Raw genomic sequence first — 26293 nt, 5'->3', positions numbered from 1 at the left:
GGAAGAGGCACATCAGAGTTTGGCCAAACATATGTGCAGAATGTTAAATAAACAAGAGCTTCTTACTACAAATTCTCTTCCAGATACCATAGAGCCCATCCCAACAGAACTTGTGAAACCTGGAGACTACGTGTGGGTAAAGGTAATAAAGAGAAAGAACTGGGCGGCTCCTCGGTGGGAAGAGCCTTAACAGGTATTACTGTCCACTCCCACTGCAGTAAAAATTGCAGAAAGGGTGTCTGGGGTGCACGCCAGCCATTGTAAACCAGTGAAAAATCTAGGGCACGGGTTTAGGAACCCAAAATAGGCCTTTTGGTACAGTCTGACTAGAAAGGGGGCTCTCTCTACTAGGGAAGGGGTCGTCTCAACGTCAGTGAAGAACCATGGGACTATTTTGGAGCAGAAGCAGGAGTAGGGAAAAAGTAGAACCATACAATACCTGGACACCATTCTCAAGGTGGGGTTGTGCAGGCATGTTGGCACTAATAACGTTTTCATTCCATTTCCATAGCTTTTCTTCCCCTTGCATCCTAATGCTGCCAACCACAATAATACACCTGCTGGGGAGCATCCCTCACCCCCAAAAAATAGGACCGTTCTAAGTGTAGAAACAACAGGTAGATGTGAATGGGGACCACCTCCCAAGTTTTACCCAAAACCACCATGAAGCAGACCTCTCAACATTACCATTATCGAAGAAAGCACTACAGTCGAATTTGATGCCTGTGACATAGTTACATAGTTAGTTACATAGTTACATAGTTAAATTGTTAAATTGGGTTGAAAAAAGACAAAGTCCATCAAGTTCAACCCCTCCAAATGAAAACCCAGCATCCATACACACACCCCTCCCTACTTTTAATTAAAATTCTATATACCCATACCTATACTAACTATAGAGTTTAGTATCACAATAGCCTTTGATATTATGTCTGTCCAAAAAATCATCCAAGCCATTCTTAAAGGCATTAACTGAATCAGCCATCACAACATCACCCGGCAGTGCATTCCACAACCTCACTGTCCTGACTGTGAAGAACCCTCTACGTTGCTTCAAATGAAAGTTCTTTTCTTCTAGTCTAAAGGGGTGGCCTCTGGTACGGTGATCCACTTTATGGGTAAAAAGGTCCCCTGCCATTTGTCTATAATGTCCTCTAATATACTTGTAAAGTGTAATCATGTCCCCTCGCAAGCGCCTTTTTTCCAGAGAAAACAACCCCAACCTTGACAGTCTACCCTCGTAATTTAAGTCTTCCGTCCCTCTAACCAATTTAGTTGCACGTCTCTGCACTCTCTCCAGCTCATTTATATCCCTCTTAAGGACTGGAGTCCAAAACTGAACTGCATACTCCAGATGAGGCCTTACCAGGGACCTATAAAGAGGCATAATTATGTTTTCATCCCTTGAGTTAATGCCCTTTTTTATGCAAGACAGAACTTTATTTGCTTTAGTAGTCACAGAATGACACTGCCCAGAATTAGACAACGTGTTATCTACAAAGACCCCTAGATCCTTTTCATTTAAGGAAACTCCCAACACATTGCCATTTAGTGTATAACTTGCATTTATATTATTTTTGCCAAAGTGCATAACCTTGCATTTATCAACGTTGAACCTCATTTTCCAGTTTGCTGCCCAGTTTTCCAGTTTAGACAGATCACTTTGCAAAGTGGCAGCATCCTGCATGGAACCTATAGTTCTGCACAATTTAGTATCATCTGCAAAAATAGAAACAGTACTTTCAATGCCCACCTCCAGGTCATTAATAAACAAGTTGAAAAGCAAGGGACCTAGTACAGAGCCCTGCGGTACTCCACTAACAACACTGGTCCAATTAGAAAATGTTCCATTTACCACCACTCTTTGTAGTCTATCTTTTAGCCAGTTCTCTATCCAGGTACAAATACTATGTTCCAGGCCAACATGCCTTAATTTAACCAGTAACCTTTTGTGTGGCACTGTATCAAATGCTTTAGCAAAGTCTAAGTAAATCACATCCACTGCCATCCCAGAATCGAGGTCTCTACTTACATTCTCGTAAAAAGAAATTAAGTTAGTCTGGCAAGATCTATTACGCATAAAACCATGCTGGCACAAACTCATAGTATTATGATTTGCTATGAAGTCCAGTATCTTATCCTTTATTAACCCTTCGAAAAGCTTTCCTATACTGACGTCAGACTAACTGGCCTATAGTTTTGAGGCTGAGAACGGGATCCTTTTTTGAATAGAGGCACCACATTAGCAATTCGCCAGTCTCTCGGCACTATGCCAGATCTCAATGAATCCTTAAAAATTAAGTAAAGAGGTTTGGCAATCACAGAGCTAAGCTCGCTAATTACCCTGGGATGAATACCATCTGGCCCTGGACCTTTGTTAATCTTAACATGTTCAAGTCTCTTTTGAATTTCATCATGTGTGAACCATGCATCATTAGTTGTATTACTAGAATTGGGAGTGTTAAGAAGGAAACCTTCACTTACTGGTTCTTCATTTGTGTAGACAGATGAAAAATACGAGTTCAGAATCTGCGCTTTTATTTTGTTTTCATCAACCAGCTGACCCCCCTCTGATAGTAAGGGTCCCACCCCTTCCTGCTTCATTTTTTTACTATTGACATATTTAAAAAATAATTTTGGATTTTTTTTACTGCTTGCTGCAATATCCTTTTCTATAGCAATTTTAGCTTGCCTTATAGCTTCTTTGCATGATTTATTGGCCTCCTTGTACCTTATAAATGTTTCGGCTGTACCAGCTAACTTGAAAGCCTTAAAAGCACGTCTTTTCTTACCCACCTCAACACCAACGCTTCTATTGAACCAAAAAGGTTTTGCTTTGCAACGACGTTCCTTGCTTACAAGTGGAATATACTGACAAGTATATTTATTAAGCAGCATTTTAAAGACTTCCCATTTTTGTTCTGTGTTTAACCCTGTGAAAAGCATTTCCCACTTAATATGTTGCAGAGATGCCCTTATACTGTCAAAGTTTGCACGTCTGAAATTTAGTGTTTTAGTTACTCCCTTATAGAATTGCTTCTGCAACAGAATCTCAAAGGAGACCATGTTATGATCACTATTCCCTAAATGCTCACCCACACAAATGTTTGAGATGAGTTCAGTATTGTTAGTTATTACAAGGTCCAAAAGAGAGTTATTCCTAGTAGGTTCTTGAACGAGCTGGAATAAAAAGTTGTCATTCAGCATATTTACAAAACCTACTAGCTTTTTCTGTCTTAGCAACCCCATTACCCCAGTCAATGTCTGGATAATTGAAGTCACCCATAGCAACAACTTGACCCAGCTGTGAAGCCGCTTGTATCTGCAAGAGTAGCTGGGCTTCATACTCGACACTTATACGAGGTGGTTTATAGCATACACCAATGATAATTCTTTTTGATACCTTTTGCCCAGTCGAAATCTCTACCCAGAGTGATTCTACACCCTCACCAGTGCCAGCTATTTTTATTTCTTTAGCGCATGGCTTTAATTCAGGCTTTACATACAAACACACTCCTCCACCCTTTTTAATACCTCTGTCCCTCCTAAAAAGGGTGTAACCATTTAAATTCACAATCCAGTCACATGTTTCATCCCACCAGGTCTCAGTGATACCAATTATATCATAATTTTTAGAGCATGCAATTAATTCTAGGTCTCCCATTTTACCTGACAAACTCCGTGCATTTGCCAGCATACAGCGGAGGTTACTACTTGTACTTTTGAAATGTGCATTACTTAGTGAAGAATTATACGTTAAGTTAGTATTATTCTGTTTTCCTTGTAACAGAGGGACCTCCTTAGCTGGTAAACTGTATGCCCCCCTCACTCCTCCCCCATGACCCCTTACTAACCCCACTGCCCCGTCTACACTAGTTTCCCCATAATCCTTTATCTCACCCACCCCCCCCTTGCCTAGTTTAAACACTCCTCCAACCTCTTAGCCATTCTTTCCCCTAGCACCGCGGACCCCCTTCCATTGAGGTGCAAACCGTCACGGCTGTATAGGTTGTACCCCAACGAAAAGTCAGCCCAGTGCTCTAGGAACCCAAACCCTTCCTTCCTGCACCAAGACTTGAGCCACGCATTAAGCTCCCTAAACTCCCGCTGTTTTCCTAAACTTAATTCAGTGTGATTCCCTAGAAAATCCTTTGCCAGGGAAAATAAATATATGTGCATTATTTAACAACCCAACTGTTGCAGGAACAGACCCTATGGGATTGATTAATATAACTGTAAAGACAGGCAAAAGTAACTCCACAAACTCATCCCCTACAGAGAACCTCTCTATACCTGGTGATCTAGGCTCAGGCCCTGACGTGCGGCTAACTTACTTACCCAACTTCACCCTCGAAAAAAAACCTTTTGAAATAGAGACAGGTGTCCCCAAGGGGCCACCCGGGAAGGGAAAGAAAAGGGAATGGAAAGAAAACGTTGCTGGCACAAAAGCACGGCCAGCTGGAAGCCACCTCCTTGGTTGCCTGGCAAAATTGTATAGCCTTGGACATGCTTCTTGCTGAGAGAGGTGGTGTATGCAAAGTCTTTGGTGACGTGTTGCACCTTCATCCCTAATAACACGGCTCCCGATGGGGAGCATCACAAAGGCCTTGGAAGGACTGACTATGCTATCTAATGAACTGGCATAAAACTCTGAGATATCCAACCCATTCACAGACTTTGTTTGGGAAACAGAGCGGACTTGTATCCAGTGTGTTAATTTCAACTGCCATACTTGCAGCTATTTTGATATCCTGTGGGTGCTGTTGCATCTCTTGTATTCGTGGCTTATTGCAGCATCTTATTGATACTGCCTTTATAAAACCATGTATACTGCAGCCTCACTCAGCTCTTATGAATGTGTGGATAATTATGAGACAGATACATGATGCGTAGGATGAAAAGCAATTCTAGTCCTAATCACTGATGTTTTTCTGTCACACAAAATGCATTCACAAGTATAAAAAGGGTGGACATTTAAGGGAATTTAAGAGTTAATACTTGAGATACATGATGTGTTAATATGATATGTTGATGACAACTCATTGTGACAGTTGAATATGTAAGCAGCTAGCTGGCCCGAAATAACGTAAGTGTAAGCAGGACCAGATAAGCTGCAGGTTATCTTACAGCATCTTTACAGTCTCTTTAATAAGTGATACTTCCTGTACCTTACTCCTTTAATCGCTGGATGTTATTGGCATATTTTACTAACAAAGACCCCTGACACGCATCAGATTTCTTCTCAACAAGTAGATCTAAGACAATTTTTGGAAGCAATGTCTGCTGCCTAAGGGTAGGACTACATGGGCGTTTTCAGGGCAATTCTATGCGCTACGACAAAACGCCTCCGACAAGTCGCATTTGATGGAAATAAGGTAAAAGATAGAAATGTTGGATGAAGTCTCAGCGTTGATCCGACACGACTGCCGGATGCCGACGCTGCGTCTGCATCCAACAGTTGTGTCACGTTGGATCAATGCTGCGACTTCATCCGACATTTCTATCTTTTACCTCATTTCCATCGCATGCGACTTATAAGCAATAGTTTTAGCAAGAAAGTCAATATTGGTTAATGCCGCATCTGTAAGAAAATCTGTGGCTAATGAGAGTATTGGTAAATCTTCCAGAAGACGTTCTCTTGAAGTTCCTTTTTCCAATCTTTTTGTAATTGATTGATCCATATTTTTAGGGCCACTGGGGGATCTAGCTTTGGTGTAGCATCCCAATTCTTTGTGTCAAAGTGAAAGAGGAATTCAAATCTTTTTGAGAATGATAGTTTGCTATCAAGTGTTGACCAGTGGCTTTTATTGGATATAGCAGAGTCTAAGGGAAAGCAAAGCTTCTTGTTATTGATTCCTTCAAAAAGTTTACTAGTCTTTTTTGGGCGGTTCTGTTGCTTCTTCTATACCCATGGTATCTCTGACTGCCAATAGAAATGGTTCGATTTCCTCAAAAGGAAAAAAGTCCTCTGTTTCAGGTAGTTCACCTTCTTCTGATTCCGATGTCCCTTTTAGGACTTTTTCAGCACAAGGTTTGCATAGTTTTTTTCATTCTCCAAAGGAATAACAGCATCGCAGCCTGCACAATTTACAGGGTGCTGCTTCGTGAAATCCTTCATGTACTATATTTAATTATGTATTTTTTGACTATGTTCTGAAGGCAGATCTTTTGATTTTGTGTTGTCTTTACTTTTTGCCTTATCAGCCTTCTCTGGAGTTTGGTCAGTCATATCTAAAACAAATTAAGTACTCCATAAGTTGCTGAATAATACAGCCGTAGTTACATAAAGAGGCAGAGTCTTACCAGTGGAGAAGCAGGATAGCATGTATGGACCCAGCTCTGTTGTATCCAGGAGTGGCACTGAAAACAGAAGTGACGCAGATGCGTCCATTTTCGCAGCAATTTTTTTACGCTGATAGGGAAACGAAGCCCACACGTCTATTTTTACGCCCATTTTGATGCCAATACGGAAATGACGCCAGAGCATCAGTTTTCAAGCCTGTTTTGAGGCCAATACAGAATGCCGACCGAGCGTCAAAAAAACTACGTTGCGCCAAAGACCATGTGGCAAACAAAGTGCTCCATTACTTCTCCACTTATACCCTACTTCCACTTAGGCTTCCGGAAGGGCCTGATACCTGCTGAGAGGGACTTTCCAGTGAGGGTGCACCTACCTACAGGTGAGGAGAGCATCTCTCGTTAAGTGCTGCCTGTAAGGACGTGAGGGAAAAATATGTTTACCCCCCAAAACCATATATTTTTGGAAAGTATACATTTTACCGAATCTAAAATGGGTAACCATGCCTTTCTGCTCCAAACTACTGAGTTACAAGGCTTTCCCAAAATTGTCAGAGGCTTCGTTTGGTCAGTACGTATTCCCTTACCCCTTAAAGGGCTTTGTTGCCATGGAGACGCGTCGCACTTGCGGCTGACACCTCCTGGCTTCTTCCGGATCTATGCATTGCCCTGGCAACCATTCATAATCTACCTGCTGCTCTGTATTACTCTAAAATTTTCATTCTTGCATCTAATTGCTACTATAAAAACATGCATTACTTTTAGAAAACATACATTTCTTTCTTTATGGTGAACTGATCGCTATGAACTTCTCAGTTAATAGATTGACTTACATACTTATCAATACATTTTAAATTTAAATTACTATATGAAATTAATTTACAGTTTTAAATTAATGAAATTAATAGTTTTAATTTAGATAAAATAAATATTGTGATTAAGCATAAAATCCTTATATGATATTAAATGTCAAAGGCTCTCTTAATCCTTTTAAAACAATAGATAGCCTCCCTTTTGGTTCTAAAGTTTGTAAGGAATACATACATTTACTTTCAAGTTTTAATGCCTCTTTTACCAAATCGCCACCTCTCCATTTCTTATTTATTTCCTCTATCCACCAGAACTTTTTTTTTTTCATGATGTATGTGCTTCTAAACATTATGTGACTCTACCCCCTTATCTATGTTCCTGATATGTACTCTTATGTGATCTCATAGTTTTCTGTTTGTTTTATATATTTATAAATATATAATTTATAAAATATATTGCAGGCCACAAGGGCACTGTAGGCATATTTATTTTATGCTGCATTCTTGTCTCCCCGATTCTAAAATGAGTACCCATGCCTTTCTGCTCCAAATGATTGAGTCTCACGGCTTTCCCAAAATTGTCAGTTTTGGCAAAATATCTGAAAATTGCCTCAAAGCTTCAAACTTCCAGCATCATATCGTCCATGTATCATTACCAGCATAAAGTATCCTAAATATGAATGCCAGGGGTCTACTAAACAGTATATATGCCCAATATGCATAGATTTACCAAATGATGTGGCATACAGAGACCCCCAAATCCAAATAGTGCATATGAATTCTCACGTATAACACTCTGGCTACTACAATATAAAAATTTCTGAAAATAGTCACAAAGCTTGCATTTTACCCCATTATATACCACACGTTTTGTAACGTGCCAGCAAAAGGCATCCTAAATATGAATGCCAGGGGTCTACTGAACAGTTTGATACCGGATATAAAAAGATTTACCAAACTAGGTGGCATACAGAGATCCCAAATTAAAATAGTACATATGAATTTTCACGTATGACACTCTGGGGCTCATTTATCAACACTGGGCAAATTTGCCCATGGGCAGTTACCTATAGCAACCAATCAGTGATCAGCTTTTTGAAGCCAACTGCAAGTAAAACAATAAATTCAGCAATTTGATTGGTTGCCGTGAGTTACTGCCCATGGGCAAATTTGCCCAGTGTTGATAAATGACCCCCTTTGACTGCTACAATACAAGCAACCGGTATGTGTATTATGCACCATAAGACCCTCTAACCATAGGGGAGACGATAGAAAACCATATATTTTCCAAAAGTACACATTCGGACGAATCGAAAGCAGGTAATTACATCTTTCTACTGCAAACTATTGTCCATGTATCATTACCAGCATAAAGCATCCTAAATATGAATGCCGGGGGTCTACTAAACAGTTTTATGCCCAATATGCATAGATTTACCAAATGATGTGGCATGCAGAGATCCCCAAATCCAAATAGTGTATATGAATTCACACGTATAACACTCTGGCTACTACAATATAAAAATTTCTGAAAATAGTCACAAAGCTTGCATTTTACCCCATTATATACCCCACATTTCATAGCCTACCAGCATAAAGCATCCTAAATCTAAATGCAGGGGTGTACTGAAGAGTTTGATGCCTGATATGAAAAGATTTACCAAACTAGGTGGCATACAGAGACCACCAAATAAAAATAGTACATATGAATTCTCACGTATGACTCTCCGACTGCTACAATACAAGCACCCGGTATGTGTATTATGCACCATAAGACCCCCTAACAGTATGTAGACCCTAGAAAACCATATATTTTAGAAAGTACACATTCTGACAAATCTAAAAAGGGTGAATACGTCTTTCTACTGCAAACTAACAAACTGCAAAGCAATGCTAAACATAACGGTTTTTATGACATTTATAAAAATCGCTACAAAGCTTGCATTTTACCGCATTATATACCCCACATTTTGTAACGTACTAGCAGGGCCGCCATCAGGGGGTCACAGGGGGGACAGTCCTCCCCGGCCCGGTGGGTTTTCAGATCTAAGGGGGGCCCGGCCGCGCCACCCTTTACCTAATCTAATGGGCCCGCGCGCCACCCTTTACCTAATCTAATGCTAATGGGCCTGCCCTCCCTAAATTTCATTGGTGGTCAGCAGCAGTTCCAGTTGGCTGCGACCCGCGCGTACACTTGACGCGAGTACGCACGGGCGCAGTTGTAATAGAGAAGTGTGTAGCCTGCCGGCTGCACTCAGAGGATTAAAGACGCGACCGGAGGCGGGGCTTCTTCCTTGGAGACGGCGGTGCTTCTTCCTGGAGACGAAGACGCCGCAGGAGAAGAAGCCATCTGAGAAGGAGACTGCCGTGGAAGAAGACATTGTTAAGGAGGCACAAGAGAGACCCCCGTTGCAGGTAAGTTCTACTGAAGGCAATGTAGCCCCTGGCCACCAATGTGTTTTCATAATTTTAGTAGGAGTCCACTGGCCATCAATTATTTTTTACAACTTGGGCAAGGGTTTTTTTTTGTAACTCTTTAAAGGGGGCCCTGGTTTGAAGAACTTGTAGTGGGCCCTGGTGACTTGTTTTTTTTTAACCCCTGGTTTTTATAACTATGGTAACATATTTTTTTTGAAAATTTTTAAGGGGGGGACCTGGCCGCTCATTTTTATTTTTCGTTAACTTGTAGGGGGCCCTGGCCGCTCTGGGTTTTTTTCTTAAACTTGTAGGGGGCGCTAGCCACTTGGGTTTTTTTATTTAACTTGTAGCGAGCCCTGGCCACTTGGGTTTTTTTTCTTAAACTTGTAGGGGGCCCTGGCCATTAAGGTTTTTTATTTCTTTATTTTTTGGTATAGTTTTCATTTATATGCCTGGCTGCTTTGTGGTTCCTTGTGCTTAGCTGAAGGTTTTTTTAAAATTTTAACTTGCACTTTAGAAGGGTGAACACTTTTTGCACTTTGCCGTGGAACTTTATTTTTGCAAATTTGCACTTTATGTTAATTTTGCTGTGGATTTGAGTACTTTTGCTAGGATTTTGGACCCTAGTGTAATAACTTGGTAACTTTTGCACTTTTTTTTTTTAACGTATACAAAAAATGCACTGTACAATAAATATGTGTATACATTAGACATGCAAGTTAGATGGGGAAGTTATTTTTAGGATTTTTTTCAGCAGGAGACACAATTCAATCTTCCATTGCCCTTATTAGGACTGGTTATTTTTTGACCGAGGGGTTAAACCAAATTTCTCTTATTTGTACAATTTAAATGCAGGATAATTGTATTTTAGGTTAGAGCAGGTACCTGCTTAAAGAGCCTACCTTGAAGTGGTGGCAGGCTTATTAAGCCTTGGCCAAATGATTTCATTCACTGTTTTAGTGCTTGTATTCATGTGACATTTGCACTGTTGGGGGGGCGTGGCAAGGTAGACGTGACAAGGAGATGGAAGGCGTGGTGAGGGAGGGGGGTCTAGAAAATTTTGTTGTGCGGGGCCCCGTGATTTCTGATGGCGGCCCTGCGTACTAGCAAAAGGCATCCTAAAAATGAACACCAGGGTCTACTGAACAGCTTGACGCCCAGTATGCATAGATTTACCAAACTATGTCCCCCAAATGGATATATAGCAGACAAAATTTCCATGGCTAAAATGAAGTAACAAAGAACAGAGCCAAATTGTATAAAATCACTAAAATCTAACAAAAGCATGAAAATCAATGCTTCTTTTTCACCTGGTGTAATCAGCAGTCAGAATCTAAGTTTGAATATTTTAGCATGGCCAAAAATATGGACAGAAATAAGCGAACAACACCTACGCAAAGCTGAAAATACAATAAAATGGCTAAAAATGCACCAAAATCACCGAAATTGCAATATAATCAGCGAAATAACGTACAAAAGGTATTGCGCGGTGCGATTAGCGAATACACTATTCACAATGGCAATAAAACTTTTTTTTTTCAGGCAAAACAAATGATGCAAAAAGAAAAATAAAAAAGCTATAAAATTGTGTGTGTGTACACTAGGGAAATTGTGTGTTCTGTGCATGTGTGTGTGTAAGTATGTGTTGTGAATGTGTGAATCCCCCCCATATCCTCCTAAAATGTATTTAACTATGTTTAAGTGTAAATCTAAGTGTGTGATAGTGTAACATGTGTGTTTGTGCATTTGTGTGTGTGTTACACTAACCTGTGTGATGGCTGGCTGAAGACAGTTGCAGAAGGAGCAGGAGGGTCCACGATGACGAACGCGTCCATCCCCGCGCCGATCCGGTATGGCGGTAAGTAGTGGCAGTGGGGGGGGGGTCACGGAAGTAGAGGCAGCAGCAGCAAGCACGTGCTCATCATGATCCTGCCTATGGGACCCCTGGGCGATCGCGCCCAAGGGCCCGCTCATTTCCTGCTCATTGGCTAAGGGAGGAGGAATGAGCAGGAAGTGAAGGTGCGGCTTTACTAGCCGCTCCTTCGCTTCCAGGGGGAGAAATGCTGCATTTCAAGTACCTTTGCCACAGAACGTAGAAAACCAAAACAAACACAAAACAACAATGTCACTACAGTGTTTAGCGATACTGCATGTAAGTAATGTCAGGACAAGCTTAAGCTTTAAGTAACCAGATAGTTCTGCCACAAAATAAATCAGTTATCATTGTTCCAATAATCATAGGTAGCATTATATATCAGGTCACAACCATTTTTAGGACCAGTTATTCATCGAGGAGGTCTTGGTCGCAACAGTCCCCCCAAATTTTGTCAAACTTATCGTGCACCGCTCTCGTTTCATAAATTAGTTTTACTATGGGAAGAGCCCCATCCACTAGGTGTCTCCAGAAAGCCACGGAAGGGTGAGTTCCTCCCATCCAGTGCATGATCACTGTTTTTTTTAGCATAGAACACAAGAGTTCGCAATCAATGGTGGGTAATTCCTCATCTATTATTGCCAGCAAGCAAACTGCCGTTTTCATGATTTGTGGCATGCCCAGTTCGTTTGCAAGGGTCTCCATTACTTTAGACCAGAATTTTTTTAATAAGATCAGGCCATGTAAATAAAATCTCCCCCTAGAGGATTTACATCATGGACAGCCATCTTGCCTCTTGCCAAATTTCTTAAGCTTGATGTCTGTAGTGGTAGGATCCCAGGCCTTCTAGAGAGTGAAAGATAGATGCTTGGAGTAAGGTGTTGGGGGTAAAGCACCAGTTTAAATAGTATATTTGGGAGGCTAAGTAATAGAAATAGAAGTGTGGAAGGGCCAAACCCCATTTTTCGATGGGTGCGGTTAGTCTTTCCCAGGAAATACAAGGAGTACTGTTGGCCCAAATAAATGGAATTATAGTTCTGTTTAGCTTTTATAAAGAAGTCTAGGTATGGATAATGGGGTATTGTGGAATATATATAGGAGTTTGAAGAAATTTATTGTCTTAATGAGATTGATCCTACCCCATAGTTTAAGCGCTAGTTTGGCCGAATTCTTAAAGGGATTGGGTCAGAGTGTCGATTATGGGGCCTAGGTTGAGTTGCAAGAAATGATGGGGTCCAAAGATACCCATATTCCCAGTGTGACCCACCTCAATCGTGCCTGCAGGGAAAGTGGGGCTTGGGGTTAATACATAACAGCTGAGACTTCTCCCAATTGATACAGAGTCCCGAATATTTGGTCAAAAGGGTGGAGAGAGAGTCTAGGGGATCCTCAATATATATTAATATGTTATCAGCCAAAAGGGACACCTTTTTTCGTGACATTGGCAAATTGTAGTCCCTTGATGGTTGAGCACTCCCTTATCATAATAGCTAGGGGTTCTATTACCAGGACGAATAGGATTGGGAAGACAGGGCATCACAGTCTAGTTCCGCTACGGAGTTGGAAGGGAGAGATGTAGTTGTTAACCCTCACTTTGGCCACCAAGGACTTGTTTATAAGGGATATTAGACAATATGAGGTACAGGTAGTCGGATCCCGCCCCGTCATTGGAACGACCACTATAAGGGCTTCACAAAGGATGGTGGGAGTGACCCAGTGAGTGAGTCCCAGACTGCTTGGAATGTCTCTAGGATACATGGAGTTATTAAATGGCCTAGTGATTTATACCAGTCTGGAAGGAGCTCTCTGTGCAAGAGAAAATAGCAGTCCTTAAGCTGCAAAAACAGAAAATAAATTGCTACAATATTAGGAGTGGAAAAATCTACAGTTTGGTACATTCGGAGAAAGAAAGTCTACCATAAAGAGAAGACTCCATGAAAATAAATATAGAGGGTGCACTGCAAGATGCAAGCCACTCAAAAGCATCAAGAATAGAAAGGCAAGATTGGACAAAAAAAAAAACATCTAAAATAGCCTGCACAGTTCTGGAAAAACATTCTTTGGACAGATGAAACCAAGATCAACCTCTACCAGAATGATGGCAAGTAAAAGTATGGAGAAGCTCATGATCCAAAGCATACCATATCATCTATAAAACATGGCGGAGGCAGTGTGATGGCTTGGGCATGCATGGCTGCCAGTGGCATTGGGACAGAAGCAGACGAATGAATTCTGAGGTATTCAAAGACATACTGTCTGCTCAAATCCAGCTAAAAGCAGTCAAGTTGATTGGGAGGCGTTTCACAATACAGATGGACAAGGACCAAAAACATACAGCCAAAGCAATCCAGGAGTTTATTAAAGCAAGGAAGTGGAATATTCTTGAATGGCCATGTCAGTATCCTGATATGAACCCAATTCAGCATGCATTTCACTTGTTGAAAACTAACCTTCGGACAGAAAAGCCCACAAACAAACAGCAAATGAAAGACGCTGCAGTAAAGGCCTGGCAGTGCATTAAAAAGGAGGAAACCCAGAATCTGGTGATGTCCATGAGTTCAAGACTTCAGGCTGTCATTGCCAGCAAAGGGTTTTCAACCAAGTATTATAAATGAACATTTTATTTTAAGTTTTTTAATTTGTCCAATTACTTTTGAGACCCTGAAATGAAGTGATGTGTTAAAAAAAGGGTTTTATGCAATCTTTTTGTTCAACCCACTGAAATAAAGCTGAAAGTCTGCAGTTCAACTGTATCGGAGTTGTTTCATTTAAAATTCATTGTGGTAATGTACAGAACCAAAATTAGAAATAAGTTGTCTCTCAAATATTTATGGACCTACCTGTATCTATTGAGGTCAGGGCCAGGTCTATACTAGAAAATGTTTTGTGTGGTCGTGATTGGCAGGAATAGATTCTATCATCAGGGTGTTTCCAATGCCAGACATCAATAAGTCCTAGGGAGTCTGCCCAATGTTTGAGATTTGTGTGTCCGTTGGGAGTGGAGTCTGTCCCTGAGTAGGTCCATAACCTGATTCATGTCCCCCAGTATGCAAGTTGGAGCAGGAGGCAGATCGCTATGTTTGCTATATGTTCCAACACTACATTATGAAATGGGGGTGGCACATATACATTGACAATCCTGATTGGTTTATTAGCAAAAAGGCATGCCATTATGACAGCTCTGCCATAGTGGTCCGCACTCAGCTGCAGTAGCTTGAAAGGGAGATTTTTCTGGATTATAATGGATACCCCTCTGGAGTGAGTGGAAAAAGAGGAGTGGAATGTCCACCCCACACATGGCTTATTAAGGGCGAGAACTTTTTGTCCTACTAAATGCGTCTCCTGTAGGAGCAAAATTCCCTTTTAGAAATAAGGAAAGGAGCAATGTTTTCAAGCCAGCTTCACATATTAAATTGCTACAGCAATTAATTAATGCATTGAACAAAAAAACATTTTTAAATATGCATCATGATGATATTTTTTACTGAAGCCTTACCTGGTCTAATAGTGCTATCCCTTCCAAAGAGGTGTAACCGTCTCCTTCCAAGGCAGAAATGCTCAATTATATGAAAAATCTCAACTGGCTTTTCAATGTTTCCTATTTCAGGTTCCTCAGTGATGATGAGATCAATGTCAACATTTGCGTGGATAAAATCTCCATCTGTGCTGCGATGAACTGTTCCCTTGATACCCATAAGGCAATGTTCCTGCAAATATATATCCCCAAAGAGAATCATTAAAAGCCTTGTGTGATTATGACTGTACTAAGGAAAATTTTATCTAACAGTAAAACAGGCAGCCTTTTCATTATTGTTTAATTTTACAAACAAGTTTTCTATGGGCAGACCTGAAAGTAATCATTATGTGCTTAGATCAGATCTTATCCATCAGTGTTCCTCAGGCAGATATCATTTTTTCAAGAGTGCTTTTATAACTTGTGTATATATATCCAATGTACTGGTGAAACATGGGAGAGCATGATGAAGGTGCATATAAAAAAGTGTTACTACTATAGTGATTAGTAGTGATTACTTCTTATCAATATTTATGTATTTCAAAATTTCCCAACATTTTTCTTGCATCCCTAGTTCATGGTACAACATACACCTAAAAAGCACGCTGGCACAACTACGAATCTTAGTGAATTTGCCCCCAAGGGTCCACTGAACAGTTTGATGCCCAATATGCATAGATATACAAAAGCAGCTGGCATGTGCGGTCCCCAAATAAAAATAGTGCATATGAATTTTCTCCGCTGTCAATTCGCCTTCTCTGAACAAAGCCCTCTACTTTGTATTATGTGCCACAAGACCCTCTAACACCACAAAGACCCCCCAAAACCTTATATTTTTGAAAAATACACATTCTGACGAATCAAAAATGGGTAATTAGGTCTTTCTTCTCCAAACTACCATACTGCAAAGCTTCGCTAAAGGAACCTGTTTTTATAACATTTCTGAAAATCGCCTAAAAATCTTGCAATTGGACGTATTTATCTCACCTAATTTCTTACATACAATTGTACAACACCATAAATATTGATGGCAAGGGTCTAATGAACAGTTTGATGGCCAATATCCATAGATATACCAAGGCAGCTGGCATGTGCGGACCCCAAATAAAAATAGTGCATATGAATTTTCTCCGCTTGTAGAGATTCGCCTTCTGTGAACAGACCCTTGACTTCATATTATGTGCCACAAGACCCCCCAAAACCATATATTTTTGGAAAGTACACATTCTGATGAATCCAACAAAGTCTTTCTACACCAAATTGCAAAGCTTTTCTAAATGTAGAGGTTTTTACAACATTTCTGAAAATTGGCCTAAAAAGTTTAACGTATGTGGTATGTACGGATACCAAATGAAAAATGTGCATATAATTTTTCAGGCTGGACAAATCAGCTGCTGAAAAGAGAGCCCCAACTGTACATTATGTGCCGTAAGACCCCCAAACTGTAAAAAGACCACCAGAAAACCATATATTTTTGGAAAGTACATATTCTGGCGGAACAAACTAAATAAAATATATCTTTCTATACCAAAGCACCAAACAGCAAAACTATACTAAATATACATAAGGAACAATAATGCAGAGATAAAATTGCAATAAAACCCAAAAAATTATGTAAATCAATGAAACAACAAAATAACTGATCCGACAGCGTAATTAGTGGCCAAAATCGATTTACCAATAGTCTGTCAAAATAACATGTTTTAAGGCAAAAAACAAACAAAATAACAGTACAATGAATAAGTATATAAAAAAAAGTGTGTAAATACATGTAAATAAGTATAAATAAGTGTGCAAAAGGGAGCAAGTGTGCTAAAATAAAAAATACCATTCTTTACTAAAATGTTTATGTAAGTGTAAATGTACTGTAAGTGTGTGCAAGTGCATGTAAGTGTGTAAAAAAAAAACCTGCAGGTGTGTGACTCATGGAGGAGGTAAGGAAGCAGCAGACGCACCATTCATGGTGCACCTGTTACTTTGAATTTGGATCTGCGAAGATCGTGTCGCAGATCCAACTTGACAGCCCTCCAGCCTCGTTGCCCAGGGGGCTGTCATCTCTCCTGACTCTCTATGGAGACGGCAAAAGCTACCAATGCAGAGAGTAGCTGCAAAAGACGTACACCGTATGTGCTTGGCGGTTAAAGGGTTTATACATAACATGTCTTATGGAAACAGTAGTATTTCAGCAGTGACAACGTTTATTGGATTAACAGAAAATATGCAATATGCATCATAACAAAATTAGACAGGTGCATAAATTTGGGCACCCCTACAGAGATATTAGATCAATACTTAGTTGAGCCTCCTTTTGCAAATGTAACAGCATCTAGACACCTCCTATAGCCTTTGATGAGTGTCTGGATTCTGGATGGCAGTATTTTTGACCATTTGTCCATACAAAATCTCTCCAATGATATTCAAGTCGGTGGACTGTGACGGCAATTCCAGAATATTGTACTTCTGCGTGCGCGTGCGTGTATATATATATACACATATATATATACACACACACACAAACACACACTTTTTGGTTCAGGAATAACATTTTATATGGTAGTCAATTATTTGTAGTGTAAACATTGTAATTTAAAAATTAGAACTACACCATAAAATCATGACAGAATAACTTTAAATTTCATATTATTGTGAATAATTAACCTGTTCAAAAATATTCTGGGTGAGACTGGAATATCCTGGTGGGCTTTCTGCATGTCTTCTACCCCATACCCCAAAACATAATGCCGAAGCCTCTGAACTGCAATGTAGACAGTTGCCAGAGATATGTTGTTCTTGAATGTGGTGCAACGTATGTTAGCAAGCAACAGGTAGTGAGATTCAATTCTGATGAAATAGAATGGTGCACCTTGATTGGGCAAAAATTAATTTGATGGTATTGCCAAAGTAATGTTGGAGCTCAAGATAATATGGAATGGTGGGAGATCCCACACTACTTTGTACTTGGGGTCACTGTATCATTGTAAGGGTCACTATAATTTTAGGGGTTACTGTATCATTTAAGGGGTCACTGTATAATTTAAGGATGCACATTATACACAAAACATCTAGCGAATGAGTGTGGCTACTAATGTGGTCATGGCCTCTACATATTTTAAGTGCACAGAATTTGTAGATACAAAAAAGTGGATATTTCAGTCTTCCTAAAACAGTATACCTTTGTCCTCTGGAAAATTGCCTTTGGGTCCAGAGTTTTTGTTTTTCCAGGATTGTCTTTATTAGTTTTAATCCAACAAATGTCTTCGGATCTTCTAAAACCCCATTTGCGCAAGCACTAGAGGACATTTAAAGAATTAAATATTTTCACAAAAAATACAATACATTTTGCAGCCCTTTTGTTTTCATGGGGTTTACTTTAAGCCACAAAGAGATTTGAGATCACAGATTTCACTAAAAAGTGAGGTCTGTTACAATACAAGTCCGATAGATTTCAAAGAGCAACAAAGTTAATTTAACAGTGGGATATGGTGCTATTTTCTGTAATACCCACAGACTGCCCTGCAGATAAGCCCAAAAGGCAGATAAACAAAAGTGTCTTGGCTGCAAGGCACAGAACACCCTCAAAAACAAGTAATATGCTCACTCTGGCCAAATCCCCTTTACATCTTGCTTAATATCTATTGCCTGTCTAAACTGAACCCAAAACATTAATGTCCTGCCACAACTGAAGTTAACCCATTTTTTTCAAATGCATTTTTGGATTACCACAAATCTGAACATTCAAATCGGGGCTAGATTCATTTCAGTATTTGGCACAATCCTAAGTGAAGGATTCAGTATTTAGACGGATTAAAACATGTGTGTCCTAAGGTTGCTCCGCATACATTAATTTAAAATTAAATAAATTAATCAAAGTAAATTAAAGAAACAGCCTTTTACCAGATAAGGAGATATATATATAAAAAAATTGCAATCTGTAGCACTCCCAAGTATCAATAAATGCCTGGGTGCTGGTTAAAACATAAATAGCAAAAATGGTCAATAAACCGCACAACCAGGACTTTCATAAGATTTGAAAAAACAAAATTTACTTTATTTTCGACGTTTCAACTCCTAACTTAAACCTCCTGAAGACGGCTTAAGTTAGGAGTTGAAACGTCGAAAATAAAGTAAATTTTGTTTTTTCAAATCTTATGAAAGTCCTGGTTGTGCGGTTTATTGACCATTTTTGCTATATATATATATATACATATATATGTACATTTATATGACTTAATACACATAATGCATGCAGGCTAGGCATTGCAATAAACTAGTAGTCCTCATATTTTAATTAACTTACAAGAGATGTGGTCTAAAATGACAGCATGATCTATTGGTGATGCAAGAAATGGTACCGTATATACCCGCGTATAAGCCGAGATTTTCAGCACCCAAAATGTGCTTGAAAATCCTACCTCGGCTTATACGCGGGTCAGCTGCCTTACCCAGCCAGAAACACGCCGCGAAGAAAAGCGCAACAGCGCAAGGAGTGTGTGTCACGCTGCCGGTGCTGCGCACGCTGACGTCATCAGCGCAGCGACAACTCCGGGCCGTAACAACTCCGGGCCGGCCCCCCGCAAAAAATCTTGGAGGGGCCCGGCGCCGGCTGCAGGAAGCAGTATCCCCGCTGCCTTACGCTGCCAACAAGGAACATCCCCCTCCCAGCCAGAAACATGCCGCAAAGAAAAGCGGGTCAGCTGCCTTACCCAGCCAGAAACACGCCGCAAAGAAAAGCGCAACAGCGCAAGGAGTGTGTGTCACGCTGCCGGTGGTGCGCACGCTGATGTCATCAGCTCAGCGACAACTCCGGCATCTCCGGGCTGCCCCTACCCCAGCGATCGATTAAACTTTGAAGGGCCCAGCAGCAGAGAGCAGCTTCCCCTCCCACCCACTAACAACTCTTTGAAGGCGATCAGCACCTACTACAGGGAGCAGCTTCCTGACTCTCCCCTCCCATTGGAGCTAATTTACCGGTAAGGCAGCTGTCTTCTTAATATATCTATTTCATCTACCAGAGGTTTTTTTTTTATCATTGTACGATGAATTAATGTTTTAAGCATCATGGCTTGATTTTTAACATTAAACCGACTGTTTGATATTTCTGAGACTTTTCTGAGTTGTGTCTAGGCTTATACACGAGTCAATAAGTTTTTCTGGTTTTCATAGGTAAAATTAGGTACCTCGGCTTATACGCGGGTCGGCTTATACACGAGTATATACGGTATATGGTTTATAAGGTCTCTAGTCTGTGCTATAGTTTTAATCAACTCTCCTTATAAAAATGTCCTGGGCCCCTAAATCCCAAAATATTAACTAATAACAGCATGTAACAAACATCTCACTAAACTAAAATTTCTAAGACCAATATACATTAAAAATAAGATTAAAGTAGATGTTAATCCAGTATAAAAACATATTACAAATACATCCCATACTAAGTTATAGCAATGTTGAGTACATAACAGGGCACACAAACCTATTCCATTGTGTTTATAAACATTTATAAAACAAGTCAAATTATGGTACATGAATGGGGGTTTTAGACTGCAAGTTCTTGAGAGCAGGGCCTTTTTATCCTCCCATTTCATCCGGTTACACTTATTTCTTTATTGTAAGACTCTTGTTTTTTGGTGATGTATAATTACAGTACATGAGGATGATTTGTTAACCCTATAATTAAAGCTCCAGCATATCACATAATTAATCCCACACCTGTATTGCAATAATGTAGGTATATGTGCCTGTGCATGCACAGATTTCCTACTCTATTCTAAGAACTAGAGCACCTGTAATTTAAACTATTTCCCCGCTAAATGCAAATAAAAAGCCAGCACAGATGAATCAGCTGTTTTTTAATCCTCAATACAAACCAAGCATAGCAAGCATTGTTATCTCTATTGTGCAAATCTGGTGTTTAATGGACCTAAAACATCCTCATTTAAAAAATGCAATGGTTATTTAATCCCGGAAGACGTGAGCGGAGATAAATAGAAAAATACGTACCATTCTGCCAAAATCCAGGCCCTCTCCAGAGCCACACCAAAGGAAAACGAATGCCCTGGACCCTGCAATGCCTTCTATATCCAATTTCATGATCTAAATTAGAAGGAAAGAGGGGCACAAAATACTGAAAAATGTGTATGTTTAGAAACCAGCGAATGAAATAACAATGTATATTTTATTCAGTAAAGAAACATCGAAATTATACTGCAGCTCTAAAATCCCAGAGTATATAGAATAAAACCCCAGACTCTTTCATCAGAAGTCAAGCACATACGATTTGAGACTATAATGTGCAACAGATATCCATTAGCAAATAGGAATAGAAATTTATGATGGTGAGACAGGCACAGCAAACACTCTTCACACAAACATCTTAAAGGTTTAGTCCAATATTACTTCATAGATTACATTTTTGGCTAAGAATATTGAAAACATCTTTTATTTTGCACATCCTACCTATTTACATTTCAAAATTTCTTTAAAGGAGAATTCAACCTGTAATAAAAAAACCCTCCCCTACCCTGTGTAGACCCCCCTCCCTCCAGCCTAGTTGCTCCCCCAGGCAACTTTTTTACTCACCACTCCGTGCAGATTCTGGCCTCGGAGTTCAAGGCAGCCATCTTCTTCTTATTTGTGTCTAGACGGCATTTTTGGTGCATGTGCAGTTGGAGTAAATTTCCGGTCCCGAACAACTGCGCATGCGCCTAAAGTCACACAAATTTCCGTAAATTTCCAGTGCATGCGCAGTTTTTCGGGACTGGAAATCCTAAACTTCCGAAAAAGACAGAAGAAAGAAGATGGTGCCGTGAACTCCAAGGCCAGATTCTGCACGGAGGGGTAAGTAAAAAAATTAGGGCCATTTGCCAGGGGGAGGGGGAGTAGCCTGGGGAGGAAGGTCTACCCAGGGTAGGGGGAGGGTTTTTTTATTACCGGTTGAATTTTCCTTTAAGTAACATTTACTCTTACAATGTTTTGATGCCTTTATTTTTAGAAATGTGCAGTACCGGTCTGCAGCCAAATATAATTGACAGGATTCAACCTTGATTCAGAGTACAGTATGTGGGATCACAGTTTTCTGGGGGAGATATACCAGTACTTTCCTGGGAAACTGTAAACTGCTTCAGGAATTATATTACCCTGTAATCACCTAGTGTACTTGGCAAATGGGTCTTCTTTCAACCACAACTGTTACTATGAATTTGAAATGGAAATTTTCTACATGGTAAATGGCTGAATGATAATTATACACACATTAAGGTGTAACCAATATATATATATTTACATTTTATACAGCATTAATGTTAATTTCATACATTGTTAATATTAATTAAAGGGACTGTGGGATTTATAACTGAGTTATGCAGAGTACAAAGAAATTAATGATTTTTTATGATACAAATTTTATTATGTTTAAACATATACATTGACATATATATGTAAAGTATATACCCATCTCCTGCTCTACTTACATCTTCCCAGGTCCACCACTTTTCATTAGCTGCAATTCCAGTCTCCCTGAAATATTCTTCTAGTGGAGGTTCAAGCAGGATCACATCAAACTCACTCTTCAGCTCTCTGAGATCAAAGTTTTCCAGGTCTGCTTGTAAGTACCTGCCAAATACAATCTGCTTCACTAATTGAATATTTGTAAAAGAAAAAAGTGCCTTTTCCTCTACTGGATGGAGGTAGAAGACAGGAGTCTTGTTGCACAGCATTTACAGAGAGTTAAGTACTGACAATAAAGCTGACCTGTCTGTGCAATACATATTGCCAGGTTTCAGTTTTTGCTATTATAACAATCTCAACATGCCATCACTGAATGCAAAGATATTCTTGCATTGTGGATGATATTCCTAAAAATCAATGACATGAAATATACAAACAAATTGGGCATGAGAAATGCAATCTTCTTAGAGCCACAAGAATTTAACTTTTTAACAATAAATACTATCACAAGTCTACACATACCCAATAAATAAGTTGTTAGCCAAATTGCTTTCATTACAAAACACTTCTAAAGAGTAAAATAAACAATAATTTGCTGTTTTTTTGAGAGACATGTAAAAAATGTTTATATTGATGGCAGTGCTTCCTAAAGCAAAACGACATGATTCAATTACATGAGTTTACTCAGTTTGCGCTTATGTTAAAAAAAAAAAAAAGAATAAAATAAAATAAATATTCTGTCCTTTTCTCTTTTTGGGACTTGCTTTCCATGGTTGGCGGCTCAGTCTCTCTGGAAAGTAGTGGGACTTTAAAGGGGTTATTCACCTTACAACAGAAAACAGAATAATGCTAACTTAACATATAATTCTCCACTAAGTAATGCAAATTTCAAAAGTAAAAGTAGTAACCTCCACTGTATGCTGGCAAATGCACAGAGTTTGTCAGGTAAAATGGGAGACCTAGAATTAATTGCATGCTCTTAAAATTATGATATAATTGGTATCACTGAGACTTGGTGGGGTGAAACATGTGACTTGACTGTGAATTTAAATGGTTACACCCTATTTAGGAGGGACAGAGTGTTAAGAAAAGGGTGGAGGAGTGTGTTTGTATGTAAAGCCTGAATTAAAGCCATGCGCTAAAGAAATAACCATAGCTGGCACTGGTGAGGGTGTAGAATCCCTCTGGATAGAGATTTTGATTGGGCAAAAGGTTAAGAGAATTATCATTGGTGTATGCTATAAACCACCTCGTATAGGTGACGAGTTTGAAGCCCAGCTACTCTTGCAGATACAAGCAGCTTCACAACTGGGTCAAGTTGTTGCTATGGGTGACTTCAATTATCCAGACATTGACTGGGGTAATGGGGTTGCCAAGACAGAAAAAGCTAGTAGGTTTGTTTGTAAATATGCGGAATGACTTTTTATTCCAGCTCCTTCAAGAACCTACTAGGAATAACTCACTTTTGGACCTTGTAATAACTAATAATACTGAACTCATCTCTAACATTTGTGTGGGTGAGCATTTAGGGATTAGTGATCATAACATGGTCTCCTTTGAGATTCTGTTGCAGAAGCAATTCTATAAGGGAGTCACTAAAACACTAAATTTCAGACGTGCAAACTTTGACAGTATAAGGGCCTCTCTGCAACATATTAAGTGGGAAATGCTTTTCACAGGGTTAAACACGGAACAAAAATGTGAAGTCTTTAAAATGCTGCTTAATAAATATACATGTCAGTATATTCCCCTTGTAAGCAAGGAATGAAGTGTTGGTGTTGAGGTGGGTAAGAAAAGGCGTGCTTTTAAGGCTTTCAAGTTAGCTGGGGCAGCCAAATCATTTTATAAGTTACAAGGAGGCCAATAAATCATGCAAAGAAGCTATAAGGCAAGCTAAAATTGATATGGAAAAGGATATTGCAGCAAGCAGTAAAAAGAATACAAAATTATTTTTTAAATATGTTAATAGTAAAAAAATGAAGCAGGAAGGAGTGGGACCTTTAGTTTCCGAGGGGGGTCAGCTGGTTGATGAAAACACATTAAAAGCACATATTCTGAATCCATATTTTTCATCTGTCTATACAAATGAAGAACAAGTTATTGAAGGTTTCTTTTGCAATAGTCCCAATTCTAGTAATACAACTAATGATGCAAGGTTCACACATGAGGAAATTCAAAAGAGACTAGAACATGTTAAGATAAACAAAGGTCCGGGCCAGATGGTATTCATCCTAGGGTACTTAGCGAGCTTAGCTCTGTGATTGCCAAAACTCTTTACTTAATTTTTCAGGATTCATTTAGGTCTGGCATAGTGCCGAGAGACTGGTGAATTGCTAATGTGGTGCCTCTATTCAAAAAAGGATCCCTTTCTCAGCTTCAAAATTATAGGCCAGTTAGTATGACGTCAGTAGTAGGAAAGCTTTTTGAAGGATTATTAAAGGATAAGATACTGGACTTTATAGCAAATCATAATACTATGAGTGTATGCCAGCATGGTTTTATGCGTAATAGATCTTGCCAGACTAACTTAATTTCTTTTTATGAGAAGGTAAGCAGGGACCTCAATTCTGGGATGGCAGTGGATGCGATTTACTTAGACTTTGCTAAAGCATTCGATACAGTGCCACACAAAAAGGTTACTGGTTAAATTAAGGAATGATGGCCTGGAACATAGTATTTGTACCTGGATAGAGAACTGGCTACAAGAGTGGTGGTAAATGGAACATTTTCTAATTGGACCAGTGTTTTAAGCAGCAAAGTAGCATAGTAAGTAAGGTTGAAAAAAGACACACGTTCATCAAGTTCAACCTTGTTTTTTTTTTTTTATATCTGCCTAACTGCCAGTTGATCCAGAGGAAGGCAAAAAACCCATCTGAAGCCTCACCAATTTGCCTCAGAGTGGAGTACCACAGGGCTCTGTACTAGGTCCCTTGCTTTTCAACTTGTTTATTAATGACCTGGTGGTGGGCATTGAAAGTACTGTTTCTATTTTTGCAGATGATACTAAATTGTGCAGAACTATAGGTTCCATGCAGGATGCTGCCACTTTGCAGAGTGATTTGTCTAAGTTGAAAAACTGGGCAGCAAACTGGAAAATGAGGTTCAATGTTGATAAATGCAAGGTTATGCACTTTGGCAAAAATAATATAAATGCAAGTTTCCTTAAATGAGAAGGAGGTTTTCGTAGATAAGTTGTCTAATTCTGGGCAGTGTCATTCTGTGGCTACTAAAGCAAATACAGTTCTGTCTTGCATAAAAAAGGGCATTAACTCAAGGGATGAAAACATAATTATGCCTCTTTATAGGTCCCTGGTAAGGCCTCATCTGGAGTATGCAGTGCAGTTTTGGACTCCAGTCCTTAAGGGATATAAATGAGCTGGAGAGAGTGCAGAGATGTGCAACTAAACTGGTTAGAGGTGTGAAAGACAAATTATGAGGGTAGACTGTCAAGGTTGTGGTTGTTTTCTCTGGAAAAAAAAGCACTTGTGAGGGGACATGATTACACTTTACAAGTACATTAGAGGATACCCATAAAGAGGATCACCGTACCAGAGGCCACCCCTTTAGACTAGAAGAAAAGAACTTTAATTTGAAGCAACATAGGGGACTCTTCATGATCAGGACAGTGAGGTTGTGGAATGCACTGCCAGGTGATGTTGTAATGGCTGATTCAGTTAATGCTTTTAAGAATGGCTTGGATGATTTTTTGGACAGACAGAATATCAAAGGCTATTGTGATACTAAACTCTATAGTTAGTATAGGTATGGGTATATATAATTTGTGTGAACGTAGGGAGGGGTGTGTATGGATGCTGGGTTTTCATTAGGAGGGGTTGGACTTGATGGACTTTGTCTTTTTTCAACCTGATTTAACTATGTAACTAACACTTTTTTCAGTTCACACAGAAAGTAGTTGGGAAAAAGTCTATTTATGGT

The 26293-nt window shown here is 39.6% G+C and overlaps 1 protein-coding gene and 1 long non-coding RNA gene across 6 annotated transcripts in view; one reads left to right on the top strand and one right to left on the bottom strand.

The window, feature by feature from the left end:
• The window catches only part of mettl14.L (methyltransferase like 14 L homeolog), an 83414-nt gene that overhangs the window by 15666 nt on the left and 41455 nt on the right, over positions 1-26293 (bottom strand). For 3 of the 5 annotated variants that reach the window (NM_001091051.1, XM_018243594.2, XM_041578141.1), the window contains 4 exon segments: positions 14894-15104; positions 18084-18200; positions 20912-21004; positions 22381-22522. In NM_001091051.1, the coding sequence (NP_001084520.1) occupies positions 14894-15104; positions 18084-18200; positions 20912-21004; positions 22381-22522 (563 nt within the window). 5 annotated transcript variants of the gene reach the window in all.
• The window catches only part of LOC121403702, a 64369-nt gene that overhangs the window by 14897 nt on the left and 23179 nt on the right, over positions 1-26293 (top strand). The window lies entirely within an intron of this gene.

This window comes from Xenopus laevis, chromosome 1L, assembly GCF_017654675.1.
Source record: "Xenopus laevis strain J_2021 chromosome 1L, Xenopus_laevis_v10.1, whole genome shotgun sequence".
Classification (NCBI taxonomy): Eukaryota; Metazoa; Chordata; class Amphibia; order Anura; family Pipidae; genus Xenopus; species Xenopus laevis.
Note: the sequence above shows the minus strand (reverse complement) of the source record. Positions and strands in the feature narration are given on the sequence as shown.